The following is a 19,466-nucleotide window of genomic DNA, read 5'->3' as shown; positions in this document are numbered from 1 at the left end:
TTCATCATCAAAAGAGGGTCTTGCCTGCAAAGCATGTGCAACACTTTTTATGGCCAGGCCCAGGCCTCACCAATATTTGGAAGTGTTCTGTACCTTAAAATAGCACGGGCTAGCCAGTTTTCGGACTAAATAACCAGCGTTTGCTAAGTTATTAAAAAATAGCTACTATTTTGTTGCAACAGAGACCGATCCAGCATAATATACTGAAGTTCAGTGCACTTGTGTATGAACTTCCAACATATTATGCTGGACCGGTATATTTTACTGGCTCCAGTATAATAAATATACTGGAGTTCCAGCAAAGTATACTAGAACTCCAGTATATTATGCTGGAATATTTTCTGAATTTTGAACAGTGTTTGTGTTCAGATTTATCTTTACATGAAAAATGGCTAAATTTCGATGACTTTTGAAACTGTGGCTATTTTTGAATGACCACTTATAAATTTGGCTATTTTTGAATTTCTACCGTTCTGCACCTAGCAAACTGCTCGTCCAATTCTCTAATGGTACAACAAATGGTATTTTCTTCAAAATGGAACTATATCATGCAGGATATAAAACAAAAGAAAAGGAAAATACAAACTAGCTGATGGGATAGAAACAAATACAAAGTAGGAATGCTAGTCACGATGGAGTCATGTTCAAGTTGGCTTCTCTTCATCATAGTATATAATTTGGTTGTTGTCTTTTCATTCAAGAATACATATACATGTAGGCAAAGATTCAAGAGAAAAGGACAATAGAAATAGATTGCACTTATTCTCTTACTTTGGAGGGTTCATACTTGAAGGCTATATGTAGGAGTGGCAAACGGGCGGGTTGGGTCGGATATTGTTCGGGTCGAAAACGGATAATGAAAAAACGGATAAATTATCCAACTCGACCCATATTTAATACATAAAAAACGGATTAACCAGCTGATAATATGGTAACCATATTATCCATGACTTGCATATGATCACTTTTGGGAGAATTCTTAACTCCCCTTACTTGAGGAACCCCCAATTTGAGGCTTTACAAATGTAAAAGTTAGACCCATTGGTTATCCATTAGTTATCTATTTTCTAAATGGATAATATGGTTTTCATCCGTATTTGACCCGTTTTTAAAAAATTCATTATCCAACCCTAGATAATATGGGTGGTTATCTGTTTTCTTTTAACTATTTTGCCACGCCTAACTACATGTATCAAATGGCAGTCTACAGATGTTTAAGCCTCTCCACAAGATTCAGCCTTTATTTGTACAGCTCAAAGTCTCAACCTGAAGTCATACATTGATATCTAGGAGTAATAGATGCATGGTTGCCTACACCTCACGACAAACCCACATCACTCGGTTACAGATGCCATAATTGCGGAAGTCTAAGGGTTCGATCTTTTGAGGTTCTACATCACAGTGTACAGAGGAAGTGACCACATTACACATATCCTGTAATTCGATGAGCAATGAGCTAATTCTACATAAAGGCAGGCCTGTACGAAGATAAATCCATATGCAGAGATAGGTATGGAAGTTGCAGACAAATTTATGAAGTTGTAGAATGAAAGCACAAAGAATAGATGCTATGTAATTGTCCTTTCTCAATACCTCCAGATCTGGCGTTTATAAGGTGTCAACTTCAAGGTGTTCTTTACCAGCTTTTACTGCCACAACCTAGGCAACATAAGATGACACTAGCAATACAAAAAGAATTTAACGTTCAATATCAAACTGCATTTTGCCACAATTCACAAGCAATTGCAATTATCATGCATTACAAAAGGCCCAAATGATTAGGTTATATCTACGTATTCTTATAGAACAATAAGTATTACCACCACTTAATCCAAAACTAGTTGGGAACCCATATTCTTATACATTAATTAAAGAAAGCCTTCTCTTATTGTTGTTTATTTTCTTTCTTTACGGGATGGGAAGGACCATAGAGGTGAAGTGCGAGCAGGTTGCACAAATCTTTCTGCATGCATGGCACACATACTACCCCACTCCCCTCCTCTCTCTCTCTCCGTAGCCATCACATATAGTAAAGTATTTACCTCAATTTTCTCCTTAAAGAAGGAATCATGACTAAGATGTGATGTTTTTGCCAATTCTTTCTGCCACTTCTCCTCTCGCTCCCTCTTTTATCCTTCTGATTTAACTAGCTTCAGATATCATTTAACTTCGACCTTTTCTCAAAGAAGGAACCATGACAGACCATGCACTGTGCTGAACCCCCTTTATAGGATATGCAAAGTCCAAGCTATCAAAAGTTCCAACATAGTCACTCCCTTAACTTTCATTACTTCCTAAGAAGTTTATAGGCAGCAAAATTTGGCGGTATCTTTCCCTTTTTTCTGTTTTTTAGTCAGAACATACAAAGTAAGATAGAATGAACCTGACACATTGTCTCCTCGAGTACCACATCAAGCCACTTGAGCAAACTGGATAGTGGTTATGGCAACTTTCTCTTGTCTCCACAAGATAATCTTTTACAGTCTTGTATTAAACGGGTGAAAAGCCATAGGATTCTAAAAACCTCCTGATCCTACATTTCCATCAGACGGGTGAAGAGGCGAGAATAGCAATTGTAAGAATAGCTGAGGGAAAACAGGCAACAGGTGTAGATATACCAATAACACTTCAGTTTTTTTTTTTTTTTAAATACAGAATGCTTCGAAAATCGTGGTTATTCACTGTCTACTCTTCACTAGGCAAACTACAGTTTTTATCAGAGTGACCATTAAGTCCACTTTACAAACAAAACCATAGCTGACACAACTCTTTCTTCTAAAACACTTGTCACACCAAAAAATTATTATTAAGCTCGTACCATGCAATTTCATAACATGAACAAACAACCTATCGAAAAAAGTTACAAAATTTAATATCAAGCCAAAAAGGGAGTACAGATAGTAATATACATTTTTGTGATTAAACTACTAATTAGCCACTTTAATTTGTATGTGAGTTGATGCTCACCTATTGGGTTAAGTCATTCTTCACAGAGCTAGAAATCACTTGAGTATTCAAATTACTGAAATTATACTGAATGAAAGACAATGATGCCACAAAGAATCAAATAAAGCAAGTGCCAAGTCATAAGTACATCAATATAACATTTAAGGGAAAATGCATAAGTACCCCCTAACCTATACCCGAATTCCCAACTACACACTTTTTCTTTGCGGGAATCTTATTACTCCCCTAAACTTATTTAAAATATAATTATTTGCACCTTTAACGCTGACAACCAAACTCTTGGCAAGTGGTGAGCTACACGCGCCCCCACATGTATTTTTAGTATTTTTTTTATTCTTTCTTCTCTTTCTTATCCTTTTTTCTTATTTCTTATTATTCACATTTTTATTTTGTTATTTCATTCTCTTTCTTTTTGTTTTGGTCACCGGCGGCATAAAATGGTGGTCGTCGGAATTTCACAAATACCATTTTTTCCGGCGGCAGATTTTTATTCCGATCCAAGTGTGTGTATATATATATATGTAATTTATGTTTGGGAGGAAGAGCAAAAGAAATAAAAACGAATGTAAGCTGAGAAAACTTTTTCCAGCTAAAATTTCAATACATCAATTTTTTTCCGGTGTGGGAAGGTTTTCTGATGATGAATTTTTTCCCGCAAATCTGAGTGTATTTTGCTTTGCTTATGAATAGATCTTTTTGAGAGTTTAATTTTTGTGTGAAAAGAAAAAATGGAAGAAAAACGGTTAGACAAAGTCACCGGTGAATGAATATCCGCCGGAATTAGAGAAGAAACGAAAAAAAAAAAGTAAAAGAAAAAAGACAAAGGAAAAGGAAAAAAAAGTAAGAAAAAATGGTAAAAAGAATAAAAAATAATCTGAAAAATCGTTTTTTCCTTCTTCTCACTCTCCTTTGGAAGTGTGAAATACACACACTCTGTCATAAATGGAGATAATTGATTATGGAAATATGCAGGCTACACAACAACAACAACAACAAACCCAGTATGATCCCAACAGGTGGAGTCTAGAGAGTAGTCTGTACGCAGACCTTACCCCTATCTAATGCAGGCTACACAACTAAATCATTAAAAGAATGTATTGCATATTGTTAACATAGAGGTAAAAGCTGAACAAAATATATTTGCATATTTCATATAAATGAAGGCACAAAATTTGCCTCATCTAGTGACTAGTATTATCTGGTCTTATGACAACAAATCAAATGTCTCTACTTAATATTACCGACAACTTTAACTACAAAGAAGATGCTGCAAAACCTATACACTCAGAACAAGGATACATTACAGGAAATCTAAATGACTTCAGATGTATCAGCATGAAGACGAGAGTTCAAATAAAGGAACTTACAGAAAATTTTATGTACAGAGATAGCAGAAGAGAAATACAACAATCATTCTTTCCAAGTATAAGGAGCACGTTCAACAACCAGGTAATCTTGCCTGATATCTTTGACTACCCGAATCTCATCATCAAGGTATACAGTCTCAAACCTACACAAGAAGTTATTCAAGCCATCACTGAACACGAAAATCAAAGGTAATCTGAAATCAAGCAAGAGAGTGGAGGAAAAGTGAAAGAAAAATAGAAAAAAGAAAGAAACAAATTTTTGTGACAAAGAACAAAAACCAAATGCGTGTGACAGAACTTTGAAAGGCACTTCACCGAAAAAACACTATACTTAAATTTCAATCAGATATATGGTAAACTCCTAATATACCAAACATCACTTAGTGGAATATAAAATGCTGTTGATCAAGACAATAAACGAGCAAAGAGAAACACTTACCACCCTTGTCCAAAAGGTGGCAGAGGAAACTCCCATTTTTTTCCACGCAGAACTGCACTTGTGAATCTACATCATAGCAACAACTGTCAATAGACCATGAAATAGTTCCAAACTACAAGAAAACTTCCAAGACAGGTAAAATGTTCTCTTCATCCCATTACCATTGTTCTCTGCTGTTTCAAGAAATTTGTCAATAATCTGATCTCTAGTACTATAGCAGTTTGTATATGACACTCCTAACTTCTAAAGTCAATTACACATAGAACCAATTCGCAAAAAACTACTAATACGCCTTAACCCAAAACTAGTAGGGTCGTCATATGAATCATCACTATAGATTCTGCTCCATTTGAGCACATCGCTTTCGAATACATGCTTCTTTATACACCCCAGAAAATTACCTGTTACCATTAGCATAAAATTCAGAGAATCCTATGTTAAATTCAGGGGTGTGGCCATTAGTGGAGCTAGGATTTAACTACATGGATTCAAAATATAAAGAATAAACACACGAAGAAGCCAAGCGGATTTTATATATATATATATATATATGCACACACATTAAAAGAATATCTACACAATATATTTTTCTGGCGAAGTGGTGTCAATTAACTCCACTTGGGCAAGGGTAGCTACGAAACCCTGCATCGTAGCTACCTTTTGGTGAAGAGGGTTCAATTGAGTCCCTTTCGCCTAAAAATTACACCAATATAGATTTTGGATTTCATACTTTTTTCTCCTCTACTGCTCTAGAACTCAAGGTACCGAGACTGGTTTCCTTTGCAAACCACGGAAAACATGTATATATGACATTTATTCATGACAATTGAAATCCTGAAAATGGATATTAGAAAGACGTTTGTAATCTTGCAAAAACGTAAAATTGTTCTAGTGTTTTCAACAAATCTTTACATATTGTTTCCAAAATCTACTTATGATGAAGTCGTTTGATGTACTTTCCAAATACTCTATTTGTTTCAATTTATGTGACATAGTTTAACTTGGTACAAAATTTAAGGAAGAAAGAAAGACTTTTGAGACTTATAATCTTAAATATGTCATAATATTTGTGTGGTATAAGTTACACCCAAGGTTGTGCCTAGTGGTCAATGACCACAAAGTTTCAAGTTCAAATCTCAGCGGAAGCAAAAACACTAGTTGATTTTTTACTATATGTTCCAAGCCTTGGTAGACAGAGCTACCCGATCCTTATGCTGGTGGGAGGTAGCAGGTAACACCACAGTTATCAAAAAATACATTTGTGTGGTTATAGGATTTTTAAGATCTGTGATTTTAAATATTGACATTTATGTTGCTATAAATTTTTTAATTAGGGGTAAAATCTATAAAGGTGTCGTTATTTTTAACAAAGTAACAAAGAATAAATTCGAATGGAGGGAATAGTACGTAACAAGATGATACAGAAATAGTCACACCTGAAATTGACACGTTGAGAAGAAGCAACATCAATAGTGGACCGAACAAAGAAGACTCCATCAGGGGGAAAAGTAATAACATTATTAAGAGTCCCTTTTTCAACATCAATAACTTGGAGAACATCACCAGCTTTAGTACCAAAAAAGGGAGCAGCAGTTTTAATAATATAAAGTTGCTCTTTCTCCGTAGTCCAAAGCAAACGCCAGGTGGCCGAAAGGGATGCGTCAGTGGTGACAGTGTCACGTCCGATAGCGGCTAAATCGTCAATTGCTTTGATTATTTCAGAGAGTTTTTGCGGGTCGGATTGAGTCTTGAGGCCACGTTCTTGGTCAGAGATAAGGCGGAGGAGATTGTCCTTGGCGGAGAGGGATTGAGATGTGAGGGAGGAACAATGGATTTTGTAAGATTTGGGGTTGGAAGGGAAGTGCATAAAGGAAGTACGAGTGGCGGGAAGGGAGAAGCAGGTTGCCATTTTTGCAGTACAGCTGATGAGGTGTACGGGGAAGAAACAAGTGGCACTTGTGAATTTGTGTGTGTTACTGTGTGTGTTGAGGTGTGAACTTGAGTTTTACTTTTTTAGAGGGAAATGGTGAACAAATTCAAGTAGTTCCTGAACTTATATTCCTCTTTTTCTTCTTTGTTTTTTTTTTTTGGTGGCATTTCTTGGTTTAAAAAGGCCCTTACTAGTTGAAAATATTTAATTATTCTTAGATGATATGAAATATATGTTCCTCTATCATTATATTATAAGTAATTTATTATATCAGAACGATCTATATCTATATTATATTAAAATGAGGGTAGTTTGCAATATGGTTGTGCCAAGTGGCGTCTTTAGAATAAGACACATAGTAAAACAAGACAAAATAAATAAGAATTTCGGAAAGACTTAGGATAAAGTTAAAAGGATAAGAAGAAAATATAATGCATTAATTTTGTATCACATTCGAAGATTTGGAAAATCTTCATTTTTAATTGGACTAATAAATGCCTAAAATTATGGGATATTGTAAATCCTATTTAAAACTACTTTATCGCTTTAATTTTAGTCATTTAAAAGGGTTATTTGCAAGAAATATATATTTGAAAGGGTAACACCGAAAGAATTTTATTTGAAGCCTATGTGTTTTTTCTTATTTGACATTGAGTTTTTGTAATATTGTTAACTTCTCGGAAAATCAAATAAATTTATAAACCAAATTCCAAGAGAATATGTGTGTGTGCATATATATATATATATATATATATATATGTGTGTGTGTGTGTGTGTGTGTGTGTGTGTGTGTGTGTGTGTAAAAATTATTACAACAAAAAAACACATTAATCTATAATGTATTGTATTAAAGTAGCGGACGAGGATACAAATAATTTTAAGTTATGGGTAATGCAATACGGACAAGAAATTAAAAGAAAAAGAGAAAAAAATATGTAGAAATGAATAATTTCAATGTAGAAATATATGGAAGGATAAGACTTATTTGATTTTTGAGAAGAGAGTATATATATATATATATATATATATATATATATATATATATATATATATATATATATATATTTGGGATGTAAGACTCGAGTATTTGATTCTTGAGAAGAGAAAGTATTTTAAATAATAATGAATAAAATTTACATTGTGGTTAAGCCAAATGACAAACTACTATAAAATCACTTGGCAATTTAGGATAATATTAATACTAATACTAATTTAAATTAATTTTTTTTGAATCTAAATGAAAAGAAAATGAATATTTTTGTAAAGATATTGTCTACCCTATCTTAGTTAATAAAATTAAAAAAAAAATTAAGTTGAAAGATAAAAACAACGCCTCTATCTTAATTAATCATAAAGATAAGAACAATAGAATAAAAGTAAATATTTTTTTTTACTAATTTAGACAAATCTATAAAGGATTAAGACGGATTAGATTTGATCAAATTTAATTTATGGGAAAAATCAATGACAATATAATAATATTATTTAATAAATAATGTTGTAACCATAAGCAAAGCAAAAATGAAAAAAAATGTGTAAAAAATATATATATGAGAATAAGAGTTATTTGAATTTGAGATGAAAAACAAAGTAATTTTAAGAATTTTGTTAAAATAATATGATTTAATGTGGTCAAAGAAGACACATCACAACATGACATATTCAGTATTATTTAATATTGATACCGAAACATAATGCAAGTACTGAAATCTAGGAGTTCGGTTGTTTAATATATATATATATATATATAGACTATGAGATTTGAAAAATTTCTGCTTTTTTATTAATATTTATTTAATGATTATATATAACTTTTATCTAAAAGATTAATATTTTAAAGTTATTTGCACATAAATTAAATAACTCAAATCATAGGTTTGTGTCCGCGCATCGCGCGAGTATTAATACTAGTTAGTTTATAATTATTAGTTACTTACTAATTTAGTTGTTATTGACATACACATGTATACGATTACCTTTTAAGTGATAGATATTTCTTGTGCAGGTATTTGCAAACAATATTTATAAAAGATTTGGCTTCTTAAAAACTCTTATCACTAATTCTGTCAAAAAATGTTTCCATTTTGATCAAATACAGTAGGAAAGTACGTTGAATCTTTAAATTTGCAATATGAAAAATTTAATCAAATATAAAAAACTATATAAAAAAAGGGTAGAAATAGATCAAAATTTGAAGAAACGCCAAAAATTGTACCTCCAAATATTCATGTTAATTTTTTTTTTCAATTTATGTTTATTTGATAGAGATTAAAAGTATTTATTTTCGACAAACTTAAATGGTCAAAATTGCTCTACCCCAAATTTAATGGGCCATTTTTGTCATTTTCCTCGTACAAAAAAACCCATAAACACAATGAAATTAGAAATCCTCAACCCCTTAAACCCTTGTGCTATAGAATTCTTCCGATTCAATTGTATCAAATGGCTTCAATTTGCCGATGCATCGGAAACAGAGCATCATCATCCGCGAAATACGCCATTAGAAAACCTTCAAAGTCATCTCAAGCTTCTCCTTGTTTTTCTGGATGGTAAATCATCTTCTGCACTTCCTTCTTCCTCACCATCCTTCAGCAGCAAGCTTAAGTAATTCTTGTTACAATTAGTCTCTTTAATGCATTTCTCCTTTTTCTAATTTCCTTTTGTGTTGATTCCTTGATAAATATTAGAGATTTACATGCCAGTAGGAAATACAGATAATTTAGTGCTTTTTATTTTATAATATTATTTTATAAATGAGTTTAAATGGAGAGACATGGACTGTGAGGATTCATATCCCTAACCCGTACTTGCTTGAGATTATGGTATAGTTGTTGATTCCTTGATAAATGCATATGTGGGTGTGTTTGGTATGAAGGAAAATGTTTTACGGGGGAAAATGATTTCCAGAAGAAAAAAAAAAGTGAATTTTCTTGCTTCTTTTTTGTTGTTTGGTAATTAAGCAGAATATATTGCCTCAAGAGCATCTTTATATAATATAGGCAAACACTATTGGGTCGGGAAGGGGTGGGGGAGGTGGAAGGTGGGGTTGGGGTGGGGATGGCGGGGGTAGTAGGGGTGGGCATAATACCGGCCGAACCGAAAAAACCGGCCAAACCGTGAATTTTGGTTTTTCGGTTTCGGTTTAAACGGTTATTCGGTCGGTATGTTGTTTTTAAATTATTAAATTTCGGTGTTTCAGTGCGGTTTACGGTTTTGGTGTTTCGGTTTTCAATTAAACCGAAAAACCAAAATTTTGGACTCATACCCAAACAGGTATGAGTGATGATGACTATAGATTTAATGACTACAGATTTAATGACTACTGGCTATAGAAACAACAATACTTACACATCCAAAATGGAAGAAAACGCCATACAAGAAGCTGCAGCTGGTTTACAAAGCGTTGAGAAATTAATCAGATTGCTCTCTCAATCTCAAAACCATTCACAAAAGCAAAAACAGAGTTTTCAAGATCCGTCTATAAAAACTAACTCCACTTTAGAGTTTTCAGCAAATTACCTAGCAGTAGCAGCAACTTGCTGTATTAATCAAAATTTTGAACCGTTAATAACCGAAAAACTAAATCGAAAGTAACCGAACCGAACCTTGAAAAAACCGCACCGAACCGTAAATACTCTGGTTTGATGTGGTTATTAATATTACAAAACCGAAAACCGATAAACCGAACCGTACTTTCATAATAATTGACCGAACCGACCGACGCCCACCCCTAGGGGCAGGGGTGGGGTGTTGGGGATGAGAAGGAGATAATTAGTGTGGAATGCCATTTTGATATGTTTACACACACTCAATGTGAGTCCATCTGCTCCATTGCAACAACAACAACAACCCAGTAAAATCCCACAAGGGGGTCTGGGGAGGGTAGAATGTACCCAGACCTTTCCCTTACCCCAAGGGGATAGAAATGCTGTTTCCGGAAGACTCTCGGCTCAAGTAGACAAAAAAAGAGACAATATATCAGTATTATCAACATAAAACAATAGAAAACAATAGAAATAATTACCTGCATGTGGGCTACTGCAAGTTGTGTGGTGGATAAGACCAAATGTGTGTAAGCTGGCATGGACACAATATATACACACAGATACACAAATATAACCCACCTTTTTTTATTAGATCATAAATATATATGTGAGAAATCCTGAAAGATAGTAGTAATATAAATTTAAGTTTAGAACCCATATTTCAATGAACTCAAAACCATGAACCTATTAAATTTAAATATTGGATCGTCCTTGTGTGTGCGCACACACATCTGTATGTATATATATAGGAACATACACACCAAAATATTGGTAGAGTCAAAGGTCATGGTTGCGCCTGCATCACTGTTAACAAGGTACATGAATCACTTTTTGCTTACCGTTTAATTGAAAGGCCATTAAGTGTGCATTGTTTCTGATTTCTCTTTACCCTTTCTTATACTAATTGAAATGGTTCTTAAATTTGATATTTTGTTGTATGATATGATATATTTTGTATTGTGGGTTTGAATTGATGACAGGTCTCCATTGAAGCAACTTGGATGTCTTCAGTCTTTTTTGCCTCTGCATAGCGCAGTAGCAACGGCCAGGCTAACTTCATGTCTGAATGATGGCTCGAGGAGTTGTCGAGCTCTCTCACAGGGTACTCTCTGCTGCACCTACCCTGGACTCTAAGGGTTCTCTTTCTGGTTTTGTTATCTTAATCGTGAGTAGTTGCTTCACATCTGATACTTTATACTTTTGAAATGTATACTGTGATGCTCATGCAAGCTGTTTCAATCAGGTTGTCATTATTTCATTTTGGGTACAGAAATTGTAATTCATCAACAGAAACCATGTGAAGTATAGGAAGAAAACATAGGAGGGGTGATGGGAAATACTTGCACTGATAAGCAATAAGTACATGACATGTATCTTTCACATAAGGCTTATCAACCAACGGTTAATTAATATGTGTCATTACCTCAGTTTGCCATTTAATTGTGGTAAATTAACTTTGTTTGGTGTATGCATTGGGTCTGGGTAAGTTTCTTTTTCATATCCTGAATGCTTATACTTATGGACTCACGATGGGTATCTGAGTTTAGTGAATCATCTGAAATCCTGAAATTCGTGTTAATAGAAATAGGGCTCTAAAGGAAGTGCAGTTGGATTGTGAAATGAACTTTTACTGTTGGCTAATTACTGGTGATACATATTGGACTTTATTTGGTAATCTACAGAAGTTTGCTACAAAATCTTAGAACATCAGTTATGCTCCTTGTTCCTCATCCATATCGAGCTGCCCAACATTTACCATGTTGAAAGTTTGTGCCGATAGTACTCCAAGCTTTGACTACTATGGAGGGATAGTTTGATCAAAATTTCAGTTTGAAAAAAAAAAAAGCATAGCATTTGAGAGTAAAGGTTAGAAAAATGTTGCCCTCAAAGGCTTTGTTTCAATGCCAAAGTTACCACGGTGTGGTATTTATGGTAGGGCACATATTACGAGTCTGAATATAAGCTGGTGAACCAAATATGACATTTAAGTAGATATGGGTACAGGGGAGCGCATTTATAAAATAAAGAAAAGTTAGAAAGTTTTTTTGCTTACCTTTCAAAAAAATGTTCACAAGTGTATATTGCGCCTCATTGGTGAAACTCTGTAACAGTTCCCTATGACAGATAAATTTTTTGACACTCCATTATTAACATAATTAAAGTTTCTCCTGATGCATTCTGTTCAACCTCTTGATAGATGTATGCATAAAATCAGTATTACTTTATGAAATAAAATAAGATAAAAAGGATACATGCATTAACTCGGAGTTGTTGAGGATGGTTTGAACTCAGCTTGGAAGCAGGTAATGGCATAAGTTCGATGGTGCTTCTATGCTAATTGTTCTTGGCTAATGTGATGTTTAGATAAGACGAATATCTGGATTAAAATGGAAATGAGAGGTACTTGACAGTGTAATCTTTATTTGTCGAAACAACATTCTGAATTCTCAAGCATCAATGATGGATCAAAGATGAGCCTCTTAGCAAATCGTCTAGCACCTTAGAAGCTATGTTGCTCGGACTCTCCGAAAAATATTACCGGGTGCGTGTCAAATTCTCCAAAAGTAGTGTAATTTTTGAGGATCCGACACGGGTACGGCAGCATTTGGAGAGTCCGCACAACATAGCTTAGAAGTATTTAAAGGTATTTAACTGCAAGATGTAGCGTGCTGCTTGCTTCAATATTTTATTGCATGTCGCCCTTTTCATTCCGCTGTTTTGAGCTTATTTTGATATGAGTCCATGTTTTGGATAAACACATCTAGCCTAAAGCTTGTGTTACGTACTCCTAATAGTCTATTCGAGCAAATTAAACAAATTTTATAGCAGTGGTATATTCCGCCATCCTCCATCCTAAGCCCCAAACCCAAGAAATTCTATCCCTTCAAGTAGCTTTTGGAATTTAATTTCTAGTTGGAGGTTTTTATTAGATTCTACGGCGTGAGGAAATCTTTATGGGATACTGGTGGAGGGGCATCGGAAGAAGAGAATCCCATGGGGTTGTCAATTTTTGTTTAATTAACAAAAACTAAATGCCAGAAACAATGTTTTAAAAGGCATTTTTTGGGCGAGGCACATAAAAAATGCATTGAGGCTTACTAGCAAGGCGCAAGTATTATGCGGTGCAAGTCCCAACCTTTCCGGCATCCACTCAGACGTAAATCCCAACTTTTTGCGCGTTATTGAGGCGTAAGCCGGAAAAGTTTTTCAAATTTGAGCCAAAATTGCTTAATAATTTTTTTAAAAATACTTAAATACTCAAAAGTTAGCTTGTATTAAATTTCCAAACTAAAAAAACTCAGAAGTCAAAGGCCACCTAATTTCATTATGCTTTCTCTTTGTGTTTACTGAGTAACAAATACTCTTTGGCCCTTTGCCGGCAAAGCATGAGCTTTGTCCATAATGCTTGTAGTGCTTCCACGCTTGCAGCTTCCTTCTTTATGCTTCATATGTTTTTTCCTCTCTTTAATCTATTCTTTTCAAGTTAGTTTTTAGTATTAGAATTTCTTTTGGTTTCACTCTAGTTGACATATTGTTCTGGAGACTTTATTTTGCAAAAATGATACCCTAGTTCCTAATAATTCAGAAAATAAAAATGACAATAGCAGAAAATTATTGTTTGAAAACCTAAAATTAAAAAATAACTCACAAATACTCATTATTATACAAATAGAATATAGGTGTAATGCATCTTAACATCTTTCACTTTTACTTGTTGGTATGTTTATATATAGATTAGTCTTAGGATATGCACGCTGCGCGTGTACCCCATCTCAATGAGTATAAACATTTAAAAATCACATAAAAGTATATTATAAAATAAAAAATTAAAGAAAGCCGTGTAAGTTTTCGAAAATGATGATTGTTGATCGTATTTTGCTAACTTAATATAATCAAGAAAGAAACTATGCCCATAGAATTTCTCAATCATCATAGTACCCCCAGAAAAAGGACTAGAACAGGAGAACATAGAATTTTCTACCACCATTGATACCTTTAACCAAATACTTTAGAGTTGAGTACTAATTATTTCCATATATTTGTTACATGAAGGAGTAAGGCGTAAGAAAGAGTAGATCACAATTTTGCTGTACACACCATTTGGAGAAAGAACAAAGACAATAGTGGACACATCGGCTTATTTATTCTCCAAAAATAAACACATAGATCCATCTATTAAGGGTAAAAAGGCGAACGATATTTCGCTGAGGAGTTTCGTTCACCCTATTCAATGAATATAAAATTAAAAACATTCACAAATATTACTAATAATTTATTTGAGTTATAAAATAAAATTTTAAAAATATAAACTTTTGAAATTTACAAATAGTATTCATATTTAGTCAACAATGTAGCGGATGACCTAGCTAAGCATGAAAGTAACAACAACAACAACAACCTAGTAGAATCCCACTAGTTTGGTCTGGGGAGGGTAGAGTGTACGCAAATCTTACCCCTACCCCTGGAGGGATAGAGAAACTGTTTTCAGGAGACCCTCGGCTTAGAGACATTAGATCCGTAACAACAACAAAAACCCGAAAATAATATCAGCATCGTAAGAGACAACAAATAAATGGAAAGGGAATAATAATAATAATAACAATAATAATAAAAACAGTGTGAAACACAACAAAAACCGCTAGCAATCTTAGACAAAACACTATCAGACTAGCCGGCACAACGAGGAAGCACGCTTGACTGCCCCCTAACCTACAATCCTAATGCTCGACCTCCACTCCTTGCTATCAAGGGCCATGTCCTCGGAAATCTGAAGTCGTGCCATGTCCTGCCTAATCACCTCACCCCCGTACTTGACTTCTAGAATTTCTCTAGAATTACATTGTAGTCCATCACTATGAGATAATATAAACTAGGGATTCTTCAAAAGCACTCACACGTCATCATCAAAAGTGGCCATTTGAAAGCCCATAAGTGAGAACGATCTTTCTACATTGCATTTGCTTCTACAACACTACAAAATCAATAACGCCAATGATCTTGCTAACTTGCTGCAAATTTGATTAATAAATCGAGCTTGTTCTATATTTATCATCTTTCTTACTCCAAATGTTGAAAACCATGACAAAAACATGTACGTCGTGCACAAGTGTGGCCTAATAGCTAATAAAGTGGGAGAAGAACCATGAGTCTCAGGTTCAAGTCCTAGAGGAGGAAAAAAGACATTAGATGATTTCTTCCCATCTACCTAAGAGTTGGTGGGTAGAGTTACTTGGTACTTGTGCTAGTAGGAGGTTGTAGATACCCGGTGGAATAGTTGAGGTGCGCACCAAGTTGGCCCGGACACCACCGTCATAAAAAAACATGTACATCGTTATCAAAGAAACCAACACATAGATGAATTCCGAAAATTTTCCAAGATAATAAATCTATGAAACAAGAACCACAGTGAGCGAAGCCACTGCAATGTGTGACAGAACAAAACTTTAATGTAGTAGTTTAAACAAAGAAGCAAGTCACTGTTGTGAAGGATGAAAGGAACTCCCATATGATTGAAAATGGGGAAAAAAGAATTCATTGAGATATGATTTTATGTTATGGTTTTTCATCTTGTTAAGAAGTTGGCAAATTTGTAATTAGAAAAGTATCGCCTTCATTGATTCGGCTCCTTTTGAGCTGATTGGCTAAGGTGTAAGAGTAGGAAAATAGATAGATATGAGCTCCCTGTTGCTTTATTTCTCAAATAAAACAAAAAAAGAAGAAGTTCCTTGTCGCTATACGTCGCTGAACCTTCAAGCAACTCTGTAGCAACTCTTCAAGGGCGTTGTTGGGAGGCTAGATTGACGATCAGTGTCACACTTTTATGACCTTTAGGGTTCACTTGGGCTAATATTTTTTCATCTCTAGTGTGTCATTCTCTACCTTTAGAAAAGCATGTCTTCCATGGTGTGCTCCTCCCTCTTTATTTTAGGATACAAGCATTCAATGATCTCCAGAGAAGCAATTTATCATTTCTAGAATTTGTAGTTCTTAGTAGACTAGTAGATGTTTTTGTATTTTGTAAGAATGTTGTGGTGGCGGTATCTCTTTTTCCCAGATGGAGTAGATGGAACGTGAACGTTTTCTTTCTTGCCACCATGAAGGTAGACCCTTAAGCCTATTAGGTTCTGTTTCTAGCCCAGAGAATTTGGTCCGTTTCATGCCTTTGTTTTCATTCTCAAATTAAAAATGCCAAGTATAAGTTAATGTACTGTCTTTATTTTTCATGCCAATCTTGGATTTTCAATGAGAAGGGGTGTCTCAATGGTTGATAAACTTGAAGTTCCTATTGGAGTATGTGTACGGTCTGTTTGGCTTTAGTGGTAAGAGACCTATTTAAGACAAATAAAAGGAGAGGATAAATTTCTTGCATTTGGATTATTGAGCAAAGAAATTAAAGAAATTGATACATGGGTGTTTTAACATGTACTTAGTGGTCCTCTCCATTGATACTTATAGAAAAGGGTGGGTTTTTCCATTGATATAGGGGTCTCTTCTGTATTATATTTTAAAATAGCTTTCTTTTGCTTAGAATTCTCCCAGTTTTGGCTGCAGATGTAGTTTAACTTTGTATATCAAATATCTTTCCCCTCTTCTCTTTCTCTCTTATATAACTGAATTGACAGTGCCTTAAAAATTCTCATATTTCATTCCTGTAAAAGCACCAGAAACAGAGAAGTTGAAGCACTGGTTTTGCTATTGTTTCTCTCTTTTTATTGATACAGAATCTTTGGATGCAAATATATACAATAAGGCTATACAATTTGAGAAGGATTGAGAGATACAGTTACACTAGGATACAAGTTAAGAATAGCTAAAACATATCCCTTATCGACTGGGAAGGACACGATCTAATACTCCCCTTGCAAACTGAAGAAGGCGAAGACACGTTCAGTTTGGAACGTAGAAATTCAAAGCTCGCAGCTGAAAGCGGCTTTGTCAAGACATCGGCCAATTGATCTTTAGACGACAAGAATTGTACCAGGAGATTCTTCTTAGCGACCCTATCCCGAACAAAATGAAAATCTATCTTGACATGCTTTGTGTGAGCATGAAAGACTGGATTAATGGAGAGGTAGGCTGGACCAATGTTATCACACCACAAGATAGGAGCTTTGGGAAGGTGCAACCCAAGCTCATTAAGGATAGACTGAATCCAAGTTAGCTCTGCCGCAGCATCAGCGAGTGCCTTGTATTCTGACTCAGTGGAGGATCGAGCCACAGTCCGTTGTTTCTTCGAAGACCACGAGACAAGAGCATCACCAAGGAAGATGGCATATCCTCCAGTCGACTTACGATCATCTAGGGACCCTGCCCAATCCGAGTCAGTGAAAGCCTGAAGAAACAATGTGGAGGAGCGCGGAATGTGAAAATAGAAATGTTGAGTGTTCTTTAAATAGCGTAGAATACGCTTAACTGCCGCCCATTGATTGACTGTGGGATTATGCATAAATTGGCAAGCTTTGTTGACGACAAAAGCAATGTCAGGATGAGTGAGTGTGACATATTGTAAGGCTCCAACAATTTTCCGATACAAAGTGGCATCATGGAATAGGGGACTGTCACCAACGTGGAGCTTCGAGTTCACTGCCATAGGTGTGGAAAGTGGTTTACAGCTTTGCATATTTGCATTTTTGAGAAGAGAAGTAATGTACTGCTCCTGAGAGAGGGTGATACCGGCAGATCCATTAGAGACTTGCATTCCAAGGAAAAAACTTATGGGACCAAGGTCACGAATTGAAAATTATGCACCAAGTTTTGAGAGCATGCTTTCTAGAAAGGATGAGTTGTTTCCAGTGACAATAATATCATCTACATAGACCAAAATATAATCCACGACACCATGAGCTCGATAAATAAACAAGGATGTATCTGATTTTGAAGTAGTGAACCCAAGTAATGAACCCAACAGTGAGAAGGAACTTAAGGAGACGCATGTACCATGCCCGAGGTGCCTGTTTGAGACCATAGAGGAATTTCTTAAGTTTACAGACATGATTCGGATACTGAGGATGTATGAAGCCAGAAGGTTGTGACATAAAGACTTGTTCTTGAAGCTCACCATGGAGAAAGGCATTTTGCACATCTAATTGACGCAAAACCCAATTGTAAGATGCTGCCAAGGTAAGAACAATGCGAATGGTAGCCGGCTTAACAACAGGACTGAATGTTTCGTAGTAGTCATGGCCCTCAAGTTGGTGAAACCCCTTCGCGACTAAGCGAGCCTTATAGCGCTCTATCGCACTAGAAGAACTTCTTTTGACGCGAAATACCCATTTGCACCCAAGAACATTCATTGAGGGATCATAAGGAACCAATGACCAAGTATCATTCCATAGTAATGCATCCATTTCAGATGCCATAGCAGCCCGCCATTCTTTATATTTGGAAGCTTCAGTGAAACTGGACGGCTCATATGTGGGAGGGGGTAATGAATATGAGGTAGTCGCCAAATTAGAGGACGGGGGCATGTGCCTAAGTACCATATGATGTGAGCATTGAGGAAGGGCTTTGAGCCTATTGGTACGGGTTGGAGGGGGCAGTGAAGCTGGGGAAGAATCTGGGAACATATCATAACTACTTAAGTCGACAACAAGAGGTAATCCGGGGGATAACATGTTGGGAACACCTTGGAGGGAAGTTGGTTGTGGAGTGAGAGAATGTGAAGAAGATGTGGGACTAAATATGGGGAATGGACTGGGAGTATGATCGGGATTTAAGGAGGAGGAAGAAGAGTCTCCTGAATTAATCGTAGGATGAACTAGTGAAGGAGGAGGTGATTGTGCGGGATTAGGCAACACTGGAGGAAGAACTCCAATGGGAGAGGATTGGTGAACAACCATTGATGGAGACACGGAAACTGGAAGGGAAGCCCAAGGTGCAGTAGACGGAGGCTGATTGGGTGCAGGGCCAAGGATCGATGGTTTGGCGAATGGAAAGGTGTGTTCATCAAAGCGAACATGTCGAGCAACATAGACTCGTCCAATGGATTGATCCAAACAGCAATACCCGAGGTGAGTTGAGTTGTAGCCAAGAAAAACACAAGGTTTGCTTCGAAAATCAAACTTGTGTTTATTATAAGGTCGGAGGTAGGGAAAACATAAGCAACCGAAGACCTTAAGAAAGGAATAGTCAGGTTTGGAATGATGGACCAGTTCATACGGAGAGAGACCACGAGTTGTAACTGAGGGAAGGCGATTAATGAGAAAAACAGCAGACTC

At 35.6% G+C, this 19,466-nt stretch overlaps 1 protein-coding gene across 2 annotated transcripts; it reads right to left on the bottom strand.

The window, feature by feature from the left end:
- Window positions 1-1,216: 1,216 nt before the first annotated feature.
- LOC107777665 (putative plastid-lipid-associated protein 11, chloroplastic) lies at window positions 1,217-6,835 on the bottom strand. 2 transcript variants are annotated; one of them, XM_016597752.2, is made up of 4 exons: window positions 6,210-6,835; window positions 4,774-4,839; window positions 4,335-4,477; window positions 1,217-2,533 (listed from the first exon to the last, which is right to left on the bottom strand). In XM_016597752.2, the coding sequence occupies exons 1-3, from the start codon at window positions 6,680-6,682 to the stop codon at window positions 4,378-4,380; spliced, it is 639 nt and encodes a 212-aa protein (XP_016453238.1). In that variant the 5' UTR covers window positions 6,683-6,835; the 3' UTR covers window positions 1,217-2,533; window positions 4,335-4,377. The 2 variants fall into 2 exon arrangements, with proteins under 2 accessions (XP_016453238.1, XP_016453236.1); XM_016597750.2 differs by lacking the exon at window positions 1,217-2,533 and having other exon boundaries at window positions 4,094-4,477; window positions 6,210-6,834.
- Window positions 6,836-19,466: the final 12,631 nt, after the last annotated feature.

The sequence above is a fragment of the Nicotiana tabacum genome, chromosome 1, assembly GCF_000715075.1.
Source record: "Nicotiana tabacum cultivar K326 chromosome 1, ASM71507v2, whole genome shotgun sequence".
NCBI classification, from domain to species: domain Eukaryota; kingdom Viridiplantae; phylum Streptophyta; class Magnoliopsida; order Solanales; family Solanaceae; genus Nicotiana; species Nicotiana tabacum.
The sequence above is the reverse complement of the archived record's forward strand: the minus strand, read 5'-3'. Positions and strand labels throughout refer to the sequence as shown.

Excerpts from the sequence above, each read along its gene's own strand:
- LOC107777665 (XM_016597752.2), bottom strand. The coding sequence starts at position 6,682 with ATGGCAACCTGCTTCTCCCTTCCCGCCACTCGTACTTCCTTTATGCAC. Across the intron at positions 4,840-6,209 it reads TCTCAACGTGTCAATTTCAG|ATTCACAAGTGCAGTTCTGC; the intron begins GTGTGACTATTT and ends GCTATGATGTAG. Across the intron at positions 4,478-4,773 it reads CCACCTTTTGGACAAGGGTG|GTTTGAGACTGTATACCTTG; the intron begins GTAAGTGTTTCT and ends CTTCTTGTGTAG.